Raw genomic sequence first — 14,770 nt, 5'->3', positions numbered from 1 at the left:
AACACACAAACATAGCAGGCAGCCAGCGCTGAAGAAGAAGGCACCGGAGAGCTGCAGAAGAACCGGGGTTCGCCGAGTCAAGAGCGGAAGAGGGGAGAAGATGGAAGAAGCCCCCCGGAGTCCGGAGAAGCCCCCCCGGAGTCCGGAGAAGCCCCCCCGGAGAGCGGAAGACCCCCGGAGAGTGGAAGAAGACCCCCGGAGAGCGGAAGAAGAAGCCCCCCCTGGTAATTGAGCTAATAACGAAGACAGGGGGGGCGTCCGGAGCAGAATAATAAAATATTTTAAAAAGCCTTGTGTTGTGTGTTTATTAACTTTTACTTTTTGCCTCCAGGTGAATGGATAGGGGTACGATGTACCCCATATCCATTCACTTAGGGTGGGGGGCCGGTATCTGGGGGCCCCCTTATTAAAGGGGACTCCCAGATTCCGATAAGCCTCCGCCCGCAGACCCCGACAACCAATGGCAAGGGTTGTCGGGAAGAGGTCCTGTCCTCATCAACATGGGGACAGGGTGCTCTGGGGTGGGGGGGCCCGCAGTGCGCCCCCCTGCCCCAGAGCACCCAACCCCCCCATGTTGAGGGCACGCGGCCTGGCACGGCTCAGGAGGGGGGGGGGGGCGCTCGCTCGTCCCCACTCCCTTCCTGGCCGGCCGGGTACCGTGCTTTGGATACGGGTCTGGTATGGATTGTAGGGGGACCCCCTACGTCAATTTTTCGGCGTGGGGGGGTCTCCTTACAACCCATGCCAGACCTAAGGACCTGGTATGCTCCTGGGGGGGGAACCCATGCCGGTTTTTTCTTTGAAAATTGGCATGGAGTTCTCCCTCAGGAATGCATGCCGCTGTCATTTTTTTTTCCCCGACGCAACTTTAATGCCGCGTACACACCATCGTTTTCTGCGATGGAAAAAAGCGACGCTTTATGTGCTTTAAAAAAACGTCATTTTTCAAACTTCAATTTGAACAACGACGTAGCATACACACCATCGCTTTTTCACAACGCTCTAGCACAGCGCAGTTCCGTCAATCACGCACTACGTCACTATAAAGGGTCGTTTCCATGCGGAAGACGGCCTCTTTTGCTGATATCGTGTTGCTGCGTGTTAGTAAAAGTTTGGTGAGATACGATTCGTGATTTTCAGTGACTGTGCTTTAAATGTCGTTTTCTTGTCTATAAGCTGAAAAACACCTTAACGAATGTGCTGATTCCATTCTGAACAGTCGTTTTACATGAATGAGCGCTGCCGTCTCCTAACTTGCTTCTGAGCATGCGCGGGCTTAAATCGACGTTTTTACGTACACACGGTCAATGTTTAGAACACAGAAAACGACGTCGGCCAAAAACGACACATAAAATTGAAGCATGCTTCAATTTTTTTCTGTCGTTTTTTAGAAGACATAAAACGACGTTTTTGCCCACACACGGTCAATTAAATTGACGTTTTTGAAAATGACGTTTTTTTCCATCGCAGAAAACGATGGTGTGTACGCGGCATCAGCCGTCGCGATCCTCAAAACTCGGCGTAACGTAACTTCGCGCATGCGCAGTACGGCCGACGCGCATGCGCAGTACGGCCGGCGCGGGAGCGCGCCTCATTTAAATGGGACTCGCCCCATTTGAATAGGAACGCCTTGCGCCGGCGGAATTTTAGTTACACAGCCTGAAATTTCTAGATAAGTGCTTTGTGGATCAGGCACTTAGGTAGAAACTTTAAGCCAGTGTAACTTAAATTGGATTTTTTAAGTTACGTCAGGTTTTTGTGGATCTGGCCCTATATGTATATCTGCTGTGTTCACATTTATATACTGTTTAGAATGTTCAGATAATGTTAGGAAATGTTCTCTTCCTGGTTAACACGAGTGTGATGTCTGGGCATACAGCCAAGATAGCTAACAATGCTGATTGGAGGAAAGGCACACACCCCCTCTCCTCATAGGCAGAGACTCTCAGAGGTGTTTTGTAATAGGACCTGCTCCCTGTTAATCTATTTTAGCAACCTCCCCAGACTGAAGATTCAGGCTGCTTTTGTCTAAAGTGTTCGAGAATTTGTCAGGAGTTATCAGGCTGACAACAGAGGAACAGTTCAGGAGAGAGCTATGGGACTTAGCTCATTGAAGAGAAATAACAAAATACTGCAGATATATGTGCCCAGCTCACATTTCATGAATCGGGTTTACATCCACTTTAATGTGGTGACGATTCATTTCATAAAGTGTACCTAATCAAGAGCAATAAAATAAAAAATATTTTTTTTTTCCTTTATACGTGATTGGATGACAGAAACCAGCAGAGCTTCACCACATTCACAAAGCTCTGTGGAAAATGAGCGCAACTACACTTGTAAAGTGCCCAGTCTATTTGCCTTTAGTAATTCCACACCAATGTATTAACAGTTGGGCCCCCTTCTCATCACTCACCAAAGGAGCCGGCAATCTCTATCTCACTAAGGCCCCTTTCACACTTGTGTGACTTGTCTTGCGACTTGGGACTGCAAAGTCATTCCCCATGATTTCCAATAAGTACTGTTCATATCTGTGCGACTTCAAAGTAGTCCCTGCACTACATTGGTATGACTTCCATGCGACTTGAGGTCCATAGACCTCAAGATTACACAGGCATTGCTTTAAGTCGCATCAAAGTCATGGCAAAATCTCACCTCTTTCAGATCGCACAAGTGTAAAAGGATCCTCATACATACAGCGAGGCCAATTTTGGGAGGAAACCAATTAGCCTACTGACATGTTTGTGATTGGTAACTTATGCAAACACAGGAAGAATATGCAAACTCCATGCAGACAGTGTCCTACGTGGGGTTCAATCCCAGAACTGCATGATGTACATATATTGCTTTTATATGCACTTATTTATGGTATCTCCAATGTTTTATGTCTCACATTTTTGGCATTGATGAGACATACTAAAAGATACTAAAAGACAGAGGCGTTGCTAGGGGGGTGCGTTCCGCACCGGGTGACACCCGCTAGAGGGGTGACACCATCCCGTTTTTTTTTTTTTTTTTTAGCTGACATGCCCAGCCTGCCCTGTGCAATCCCAGCCTGCCCTGTACTACCCCAGCCTGCTCTGTGCCACCCCAGCCTGCCCTGTACCACCACAGCCTGCCCTGTACCACCCCAGCCTGCCCTGTACCACCCCAAACAGCCCTTTACCACCCCAAACAGCCCTTTACCACCCCAGCCTGCCCTGTACCCCCCCAAACAGCCCTGTACCACCCCAGCCTGCCCTGTACCACCCCAAACTTTCCCATGCCACCATAACTTGCCCTATACCACCATAACTTGCCCTATACCACCCCAACCTGCCCAATGCCATCCCAACTTGCCCTATGTAACCCCAACCTGCCCTGTACCACCCTAACTTGCCCTATACCACCCCAACCTGTCCTATGCAACCCTAACTTGCCCTATACCACCCCAAACTACCCTATATCACCCCAACATGCCCTATACCACCTTAACCTGTCCTATACCACCCCACTACACCAACCTGCCACTGTGCCACTCTATACTACCCTAACCTGCAACTATACTGCCCTATACTATCATTTACAGGGGCTGGTTTGGGGTGCGCCCCCTGCCCGTGCGCTGCCTGCTTGGTGCTGGGCAGCCTAGACAGAGGGGGGGTGACACCATGTTTTACCGCACCGGGTGACACAAACCCTCATGACGCCACTGCTAAAAGATACCCAACTTTAAAAAAGCACAGCAAAATCAAGCAGTTTAAGTGCTTACTGGCAGTGTTTTCTCTTTCCATAATTTTTTTTTTTAAATTGCAGTGTGCCTTTGAACTCAATTCCCCCTTTCCCATAACAGCCCACTGCTCTTCTAGGAGTGTCTAATTACTGTCTGTGCTGGCCCAGCTCCTCCACCCCTCTCCGCGCCTCTCTATATAACCTTTTATGTAGCTAAAAGAGGAGGATCTAAGGGGAATACTAAAGAATTTCACTTGAGTGACAGCTTGGAGTCTGCTGGGGCTGCTGATGATAGTGCCCAGCTGCAGTCATAGGGCTTTTCAATGTCTACTTAACCACTTAAGACCCGGACCAAAATGCAGCTAAAGGACCTTGCCCCTTTTTGCGTTTCGGCACTGCGTCGCTTTAACTGACAATTGCACGGTCGTGCGACGTGGCTCCCAAACAAAATTGGCGTCCTTTTTTTCCCACAAATAGAGCTTTCTTTTGGTGGTATTTGATCACCTCTGCGGTTTTTATTTTTTGCGCTATAAACAAAAATAGAGCGATAATTTTGAAAAAAATGCAATATTTTTTACTTTTTGCTATAATAAATATCCCAAACATCAGTGCCTCACAAATGTGCTTGTGGAAGAATTGTCAAACATTCCCATAGACACTCTCCTAAACCTTGTGGACAGCCTTCCCAGAAGAGTTGAAGCTGTTATAGCTGCAAAGGGTGGGCCAATTCAATATTAAACCCTACGGAAGAAGACTGGGATGCCATTAAAGTTCATGTGTGTGTAAAGGCAGGCGTCCCAATACTTTTGGTAGTATAGTGTACATAAAATATGTTACATGCACATATAATCTTATGGGAAGATTGTTGTTGATATGAATATTCTGACGCCGGGGGCGGACTGACCATTTGGGCACTCGGGCACTGCCTGAGGGCCCCATGCCACTAGCATGGGGCCCCATCAGGGTTCCCAGCCTCAGTAAAACCAAGGACAGTATGTAAAAATCTGTGTTTTTTTTTAAATCCCAAGATTCTAGCTGGCCTGCCTCTCCAGTACCTTTTCAGCGTGTGTATTCTGTGTGTATGTATATTGTGTGTCTGTGTGTGTATACTGTGTATGTATACTGTATGTGTGTGTATACTATGTGGCCCCATAATCTCCTATTACCTGGGGGTCCCATAATCGTCTATTGCCTGGGGGCCCCATAATCTCCTATTGCCGGGGGAGGGCCCCATAATCTCCTATTGCCCCGGGGCCCCATGAGTTGTCAGTCCGCCCCTGTTCTGACGTCAGTGTCTCTTGACGCATAGATTTCATGTGTTTTCTGTTGTGCATACACGTTATACAGTATATGATAAATGCAAATGTGTTTGTTTAATTTCTAAATAACTTTTTTTTTGCAATAACAGACTATCAACCAAAAGTCGTGCAATAGTGACCCATGTCATAATTCAGGGATGTGTCTGAACCTTCTGGGTTCCTTCTTTTGTTTGTGCCCCGATAACTGGCAGGTATGGAGGCAATACTATTCCCCTATGTACTGTCATGATGTTATGTGTCTGAAGTGTCTTTTTTTTTGGGCTGATTTTTTAAAAACTAGAAGAATATTTTGAGATCTGCCCAGGACAGCCTTTAACAAATTTTTCACCACTGAGGAACCCTTGACATAATTTTCAGTTCTCGAGAAAGCCCTGCTAAAATCAATTCATTGAGGCGGTGGAAAAAATGTCACTTACATTGGTGGCCAGTGGGAAGAATGCCACCCTGAGGCCTCATGCACACTGGAGGTTTTTTGACGTTTTTACAGCAGCTGTTTTTGGCTGTAGTCGTTTTTTCTTCAGTCATTAAACTCTCCATCATGTTATCCTATATGTCATGCACACATAGGGCCAGATCCACATAGAAATAGATCAGCGCAGCATATGTGAGATACGCTACGCCGCTGTAACTTACTTTTGGCTGCTTTAAATCCTCAGAGAATTTGCGCCGTAAGTTACGGCGGAGTAGTGTATCTCTGGCGGCAGAATTCAAATCGGCGATTAGGGGGCGGGTTTCATTTAAATGAAGCGCGTCCCCGCGCCGAATGAACTGTGCATGCGCCGTCCCGAAATTTCCCGGCGTGCATTGCGCTAAATGACGTCGCTAGGACGTCATTTTTTTTTAACTTAGACGGGACTTACGTACATTCTGATTCACGGACGACTTACGCAAAAAAAAATTCAAATTTTGACGCGGGAAAGACGGCCATACTTAACATGGCAAGTCTAACTATACGCCGCAAAATACCAGCTTTAACTATACGCCGGAAAAAGCCGACTAAAGACGACGTACGTACGTTCGTGGATCGTCGGAAATAGCTAATTTGCATACCCGACGCGGAAAACAACGTGAATGCCACCCAGCGGACGCCGAAGTATTGCATCTTAGATCCGAAGGCGTACGATCTAACCCAGATGCCGTCGTATTTTGGTTTGAGGATTCAAACTAAAGATACGACGCGGGTAATTTGAAAGTACGCCGGCGTATCAGTAGATACGCCGGCGTACTCGCTCTGAGGATCTGGCCCATAGGCTGTTATCAGCAGTTTTGGGAAGTGGCAGTTTTAGAGCAGAAAAAAACAAACAAAACTAGTAGGTTCTGAGACGTTTTTCATCTGTAAAATCTCTCTAACGCTGATAAACGCTAACAAACGTCGGTAAACGCTCAAAAACTTCACTCGCCAACATTTTTTAACCATTGAAAAAAAAGAAACATTTTTTTTCTTAAAAAAAAAAAAAAAACACGCTACAAAATGCTAACGCAGAAAAACGCCAAAAAACTTGAATAAACGCCAAAAAACTATATTGCAGAAATGTTGAAAAAAGTTTTTGTTTTTTTTTAAAAGTTGAAAAACTCACTGCAAAGCTACTGGCGTTTTTATAATGTTATGAGGCCTAAAAGATAGTATTGCACTGATACTGTTTTGAGCACAAGAATAGACACTCGTACTCGCCGATACGGTTTACTGATACCTTTGTATAACTCAGTTCAAGCTGTCTTGCATACACACTGTCACACCAAATTCCGACCGTCCAAAACGCGTTGACCTACAACACTAAAACGAGCCGAGAAAAATGAAGTTCAATGCTTCTGAGCATGCGTCGACTTGATTCTGAGCATGCGTGTTTTTTTCTCCATCGGAGTTCCATACAGACGAACGGAATTTCCGATCTTTCATCTGAAAAAAAGGAGAACATGTTCTCTTTCTCATGCCTTGTACACACGATTGGAATCATTGAACTTAATTTTTCTCGGCTCGTCTTGGTGTTGTACGTCACCCCGTTCTTGACTTTTGGAAAAAAATCCACGGTTTGCTTGTCGGAAATTCTGATCGTGTGTACGCGGCATGAGACTCTTATAGGAAAAAGTAATGCCCTGTACACATAATCTGATTATTAGGCCGCGTACACACGACCGGACATGTCTGCTGAAACTGGTCCGCGGAACAGTTTCCGCGGACATGTCCCACCGTGTGTACGGCCTAGCGGACAGGTTTCCAGCGGTTCAAAAGTTTCTTAGCATGCTAAGAAACTTGTCCGGTGGAAACCTGTCCGTCGGACATGTCCGATGGTTAGTACACCTAACCATCGGACCGAAATCCCCCACATGCGTCGAAGTGATTTGACGCATGCGTGGAAGCATTGAACTTCCTGGTTCGCGCACGTCGCCGCCACGTCACCGCATTTTCTGTCCGCGGGGATTTTGGTCTGATGGTGTGTACACACATCAGACCAAAATCTCCCAGCAGACATGTTGTTATGACCCTGAAAATGATAAGACTCTACTTAATGTTTAGACCGCAGGTGTAGAGGCTTATCAGAAATCAACCACCACTTCACTCTCACAGAACAATAAGAGTTTGGGGTATTATCATCATATCCTCTAATGAAGGTAACACATAAAAGTAGTAGCTTAATTCCTCTTAAGCTTAATTGATAGACACAACCCAGATACTATAATCGTAAATCTAATTTAGGTATTTGCATCAAATAAAGGTAGTAGAAATTACTGGTATTGTAGTATCTCACCACACACATATGAATAGTATGAAGTACTCTGCTGTATCTGGTGCTAGTATATAGTAATAAGTATAGAGTCTAGGATATAGTTCAGGCATATACTAGCAATCACTATTAACAACAAGCTGGTATTACATATACTTGCGGTTTAGGAGGTGGTCTGTACCAGGAAAGTCCGCACAGGTGTTGATGGTACCTTATACAGCAGTAATGTGGTTTAGATATACTTGCGGTTTAGGAGGTGGTTTGTACCAGGAAAGTCCGCACAGGTGGTGGTGGTATCTAGCCTGTAGTGAGCAATGGTGGTGAATCTCCAGCAGAAGCTAGTGATGTCTTGGGTCTCTGAACAGGTGCGCTGTGAAGAGAGGTGCTACAGGGACTCTGTAGCTCGTTCTGGGTTCCCAGGTGGCGGCAGGGTCCAACAGGAATATCCGAACACCCTGCCGCCATTCCCGGGAGTTTAAATAGCCTGGGCAGTGGCTGAGCTGAGCGCCGCACGTTGGAACGCACTTCCGCGTTCCAACGTGGAGCGCAGACGTCCGCGCACCGGAAGTGACGCGGACGTGTATCTGAATGGAGCGCAACTGTCATAAGTGACAAGTCTGCGCTCCATGTGGAAGGAGTAACGCTGACGGCGTTACATACCCCCCTCCTCAAGGGGGCACCTCCGGAGCGCCCAGTGAGACATGGTTTATCAGGATATTTATGATGAAACTGCTTAATGAGCCGAGGAGCATGAATATTTGAAGAACATTCCCAGGAATCATCTGTGGGAGAATAGCCTTTCCAACGAATCAAATATTGAATAGAGGATCCTCTTTTCCTAGAATCAAGAATCTTCTCTACCTGATATTCAGTTTCACCAAAAACTTGAATTGGAGGAGGAGGTTGTGGATCTCTATTTGGAAAGGGGTTAGATTTATAAGGCTTGATTAGTGAAACATGAAAAGATGGATGAATCTTCCAATCTGGAGGTAGAAGTAATCTAACAGCATTTTTATTTATTACATGAGAAATTGAGAAAGGTCCTGTATATTGACGACCAAGTTTCTTTGAAGGAATATTAAGTCGTAAATTCCGAGTGGATAACCATACCAAATCTCCAATCTTGTATGGAGGTGATATTGTTCTATGAGAGTCGTAATATTTCTTTTGTCTAATTTGAGCAGTCTTTAGATTAGAACGAAGAGTGTTTAGAGTGTTTTTTATGGTTGATAAGAAATTCTCAACAGCCGGAACATTACTTGGAGAAAAAGTAGAAGGTAAACTATTAGGATGAAACCCATAATTTGCGTAAAAGGGTGAAAACTGAGAAGATGAATTGGAAGCATTGTTATATGCAAACTCTGCATGTGGAAGTAAGTCAACCCAGTCATCTTGAAGATGGGTGCAATAACAGCGCAAATATTGCTCAAGAGTTTGGTTAACACGTTCCGTTTGCCCATTTGTTTTGGGATGATAAGCAGTAGATCTACGATGATCTATTTGTAAGGTTTGGCAAAGGGCTCTCCAAAACTTGGAAATAAACTGTGACCCACGATCCGAAATGATTTGGGATGGAAGGCCATGCAATTTAAGAATATTAGATACAAAAGCCCTTGCTGTTTCTTGAGAAGTAGGTAACTTTTTCAAAGGTACAAAATGGGCCATCTTGGTTAATATGTCAACAGTGACCATGATGGTGTTAAATCCATTTGATCTAGGAAGGTCTACTATGAAATCCATGGATATAACATCCCAAGGTCTGTCAGGTATTGGGATGGAGGTTAATAACCCATAGGGTGGTTTCCTCGAATGTTTGTTGATTGCACAAGTGTGGCAAGAACTCACATAGTCATGAACAGTCTTTGTCATATGGGGCCACCAATAACTTCTCTTCAGTAAAAGAATGGTTTTACTAATACCAGGATGACCTGCAAGTGGGGCATCGTGGAGTTGTTTTAATAGTGTGAGTTGTAAACTTGGTGGAACGTAGATCTTGTCGTTGAAAGTAAATAGTCCATTAGACTGCTGTTGTAGACCTTTAGGGAGTTGAGATTTATCTTTAGAAAGAGTTTGAATGAGCAATTTATCGAATGTCAAAGTTGTTCCAATAATTCGGTTGGAAGGAATAATGGAAAGTGGTGGAATGTCCATGGATTGATCTTCATTCATACGAGATAGAGAATCTGCTTTGATATTTTGAGTACCAGGGAGGTATGAGATGACAAAATCAAAACGATCAAAAAATAAACTCCATCTGACTTGACGGGCAGAAAGAGTTTTACAAGTTTTGAGATGCTGTAAATTACGATGGTCAGTGAGGATAGTGATAGGGTGTGTAGAACCCTCCAGAAGGTGTCTCCAGTTTGCGAGAGCGTCCTTTATTGCTAACAGTTCCTTTTCTCCAATCGGATAGTTCTTTTCAGCTGGTGATAAAGTTCTGGAATAAAAGGCAACAGGATGTAGTGGGTGTGATAATGTGGGTCGTTGGGAAAGTACAGCACCCAAGGCAAAATGTGAAGCATCAACTTCCAACGTAAAATGAAACATTGGATTGGGAAGTTGGAGAATGGGAGCTGAAGAGTAACTAAGCTTAAGTGTTTCAAATGATTTCTGTGCTTCCTTGGACCAAATGAAAGGTATCTTAGAACTGGTTAGACTAGTAAGTGGTCTCACAATTGATGAGAAATTTTTAATGAATTTTCTATAATAATTAGAAAATCCAAGGAATCTCTGAAGGGCCTTTCTGGACTGGGGAGAAGGCCAAGACAAAATGCAATCCACTTTAGTATGGTCCATCTGAACTCCATCTGGAGTGATTTGATAACCAAGAAAGGAGATAGTAGTCTGACTGAAGACGCACTTCTCAAGTTTTGCATATAGAGAGTGAATTCTGAGTCTCTCCAGAATCCAACGCACATGTTTGTGATGTTCCTCGAGAGTATCAGAATAAATTAATATGTCATCTAAGTAGATAACAACACAAATGTCAAGCAGATCATGAAAAATATCGTTAATAAACCACTGAAAAGTTGCTGGGGCATTACATAAGCCGAAAGGCATTACACAGTACTCGAAAAGCCCGTATCGAGTTTTAAAAGCAGTTTTCCACTCATCTCCAGAGCGAATCCTTATAAGATTATAAGCACCTCTGAGGTCCAGCTTTGTGTAGATCTTAGCTGTCTGTAACCTTTCAATAAGCTCTGGAATGAGTGGTAATGGATATCTATTCTTTACTGTGATGTTATTGAGGGATCGATAATCTATTATCGGTCGAAGTGATCCATCCTTATTTTTTACAAAAAATAGAGCTGCACTGGCAGAAGAAGTGGAGGGCCTTATAAATCCTTTTTTAAGGTTCTCATCCAAGTAAACTTTTAGGTGTATAAGCTCTGGTTGTGAAAGGGGGTAGATCCGAGCGGTAGGGATAGGACTGTCAGGAATTAAGTCAATAGGACAATCGTAAATCCTATGTGGAGGGAGTTTCTCCGCGTTAGTCTTACTGAACACATCAGCAAAATCTTGTAAGTAATCTGGTAAATTAGTAGGATGAATCTCTGAGAAGGAGATGATACATGGAGGATGACAAAATTCTGTACAGTAAGTAGACTGTAAAGAAAGAGATCTTGTGGGCCAAAGAATAGTAGGCTGATGAAGATGCAACCATGGTAAACCTAAAACTATAGGGAAAACTGGAGATGAAATAATATCAAAATTGAGTGTCTCTGTGTGGCCATTGGCACAAGAAACTATTAAAGGAACTGTCTGAGATGTAACTGGACCGAAAGAAGAGTTAGATCCATCAATAAATGTGAGTGACACTGGAATCTGCTTTAACACCCTGGGAATTTTATTTGCTTTTACAACATTTGAGTCAATGAAGTTGCCACATGCCCCGCTGTCGACCATTGCTTCAATGGAAATCTTTCCTTGATCCCACTGTAGGGTGAGAGGAACAAAAATATAATGATTAGATATGGTTCCGGGTGAATTTAATTTATTAATGTGGGAGAAATTACCTTCTGAATTCTTCTTGAGAAGAGGGCAGGTGGAAACGATGTGGTCAGGAGCAGAACAATATAGGCAAAGATTGTTAGCTCTGCGACGCTGTTTCTCTGCAGAGGTTAAAGGTCCTTTAATAACACTAAGATCCATTGGAGAATCTTTGGGAGGTGATCTAGATCTCCTGAAGGGAGTGACAGAATAGGTAGTGGCACGTTCAGTCTTTCTTTCGCGAAGGCGACGATCAATAGTGACTGAGAGGTGCATAAGATCTTCCAAAGTAGTGGGTAGGTCAACACGAGCTAACTCATCCTTCATAGCTTCAGATAAACCCAAACGGAACTGGTTTCTGAGAGAAATATCAGACCATTGAGTTTCTCTGCACCAACATTTGAATTCTGAAATAAAATCTTCAACAGGACGCCTTCCCTGTCTAAGACTCCTGATTGAATTCTCAGCTGTTAACTGTTTGTTGGGATCTTCGTATAACAAAGACATCTCATCAAGAAATGTGTCAAAATCTCCTAAGAGATCTCCGTGTTCTTCTACATAGGTGTCAGCCCATACCCTGGGCTCACCTCTAAGAAAAGAAATTAATGTAAGGATCTTTATCCTATCAGAATGATAAGTACGTGGCTGTAGTTCAAACATCAGTCGACATGAACTAATAAATTGTCTGTAATTTTCTTTATCGTACATCACGGGACACAGAGCAGCATAGCCATTACATATGGGTTATATAGTGTACCTTCAGGTGATGGACACTGGCACTCTCCGACAGGAAGTTCCCTCCCTATATAACCCCCACCCATAGTGGGAGTACCTCAGTTTTTTCGCCAGTGTCTTAGGTGTTGGTGCACGTTGAAGGTTGTGCCTGCAGTTTGTCCTTGGGACCAGGGCCAGCCGACCGGATCCGTCCAAGGTGCTTCATAGCCAAAGTGGACGGTACCCGGGCCCCAATTCGTGAATGGGGTTTTGCCTATAATGCCTCTCCTTGGAGGGCTGGACTCTGGGTTCCAGGACTGGGTTTTTTTAACCTATGAATACCTGCTGCCAGTAGTGCTGTATAGGTCCAGGTGTGTGGTGTTCCTGACTTGGACCCCGGTCCCTGAAGGTCTATGACCATACCCACGGTGAAGGGGGAAGATTGGGCCTCTTGCATGAGCAATACCCTGCGGCGTGGAAAGGTAAGCGGGGGGCCTACGGAACTTGGTTTGTCAGTGGGCTCCCCACAGGGGACTCTGGGGAAAAGCCTTTTTTATGCCTCTGTGCATGGGCTAAAAGAGAAACCACAAAGTCTGCATGACTGGATGGCTCAAACACCCAGGTATACTGTTCCTCTGGCTGGGCTAATAGACTGCTGCTGCTGCTACAAGGTGTTTTGCTCCATGAAATGTAAAAGGGAGCATGTCAGGTTTAAATTACTTACTTCCTGATGTCTGTGTGTCTCCAGCAGCTCCCGGGCTCCTCTCCCCACATGGATTCTGCTTCCTGCTTCCTGAGAGCGGCGTCGGGAGCGCGCGCGTGCGCGCGCACTGTTATAGGCGCCGACGCTGCGTGGAGGGGCGGGGGACGCCCAGGGAGTTCCCTCCCCTCTGTACATCAGAGGGAAAAACTCTATTTAGCCTGTCAGTTTGCTGAAGGCTGTGAAGGGACACGGAGCAGCGATGCTGAGCTGAGCAGGATAGGTTTGCCTATGTTATGCTGACACAGTGACACCTAGTGGCCGTTTTTTTTTTTTGTACACACCTTGCTAAAGAGCTGTTTAAGCTCATATTTTCTCTGAAAAGCCGGTGTACTAAGTAGCAGTCAGAGTACTTAGTATTTGGTACTCTCTTAGCCCAGCATTAAGGGAAGCAATATTAGGATATGATTAAGCCCTTGGGGCTCAATATTGCTATCTCTTGTTAGGTTTTGGGAAGTTTAGTTTCTGTCTAACATTACCCTAGCCTAAATTTTTTTTCCTCATTTATTTAAATGTGTGTTTTTCTCCAGCTATTACAGTTAGTTGTATATTAGCGGAGTATCTCAGATTTGTTATTATGGCTCCTAAGGGTGCAGGGAACGCTAAAAATGCTAAAGGTGTTAAAAAGCCGAAGGGTTCCCCATCGGGCTCGGAGGATATTTCCCAGAATCCACCTGCCCCTACCTCCCCGGAGGATCCGGAGGTTGCTGCCCTGGGTGAGCCATCGGGGTTGCTAGGTGCTATGGCGGGCCCTATTCAACCAACTCCTTCCTATGTCACGGAAGAGATGTTAGCCTCCACCTTGGGTGGATTTGAAAAGAGGATGGCCGCTCTTATTACGGCCTCTTTATCCGGGAAGAAGCGGGCTAGGTCCCCGTCTCCCAGGTTTGAATCTCCTGAGGAAGATGTCCTTTCCACTGAGGAATTGGAAGATACAGGAGACCAGGCTGAGGATCATCTGGACCATTTGGGTTCTGAAGATTCTACTATAGAAGAACCTTTTTCAGCTTCTCACGCAGAAAAATTGTGGGTTCAGTCCTTAACGGATATGGTACGGTCAGCTTTTAAAATGCCTTTGCCTCAGCCTCTGGCCTCCGCTGTGTCCTCATTGGGCTCCCTAAAAGCGCCCCAAGCCAACCTGGTGTTCCCGGTCCATCCTTTGTTAAAGGACCTGATATTTCTTGTACAAAGAGTTTTATTGAAAAAGGTACATCAACAAACAAAAAGAGTACAAAAGAGAAAAAGACTGTGGTGGACACAGCATAAGGTATCAAACATCAGAACAAATAGTCCGTAGACCTGAGATCAATCCGGCACTTAGGGATCCAAAAGCGAATCCAGAAAACCGGCAATACAATGTCCTCAACTCCAGTAGCCTGCTAAATTAACCTAATGTCGGCTTAGGTGACATACCGGCTAACACGCCGGGGCAAATGTAGAACTTAAAAGCAAAGTTGCTATACGATACACAACATTACCAAAATATAAAAAAAAATAAAAAAATAAAGATATTAAATAAAATAACAAACCAAAAATTAAAATTCAAGCAGGCACAT

The 14,770-nt window shown here is 44.7% G+C and overlaps 1 protein-coding gene across 1 annotated transcript in view; it reads left to right on the top strand.

Moving 5' to 3' along the window:
- Window positions 1–14,770, top strand: part of CUBN (cubilin) — a 365,663-nt gene that overhangs the window by 26,073 nt on the left and 324,820 nt on the right. The window contains exon 5 of the mRNA XM_040352464.1: window positions 5,117–5,218. Coding sequence (XP_040208398.1) covers window positions 5,117–5,218 — 102 coding nt within the window. The remainder of the gene's footprint in view (window positions 1–5,116; window positions 5,219–14,770) is intronic.

The sequence above is a fragment of the Rana temporaria genome, chromosome 5, assembly GCF_905171775.1.
Source record: "Rana temporaria chromosome 5, aRanTem1.1, whole genome shotgun sequence".
Lineage (NCBI taxonomy): Eukaryota > Metazoa > Chordata > Amphibia > Anura > Ranidae > Rana > Rana temporaria.
Note: the sequence above shows the minus strand (reverse complement) of the source record. Positions and strands in the feature narration are given on the sequence as shown.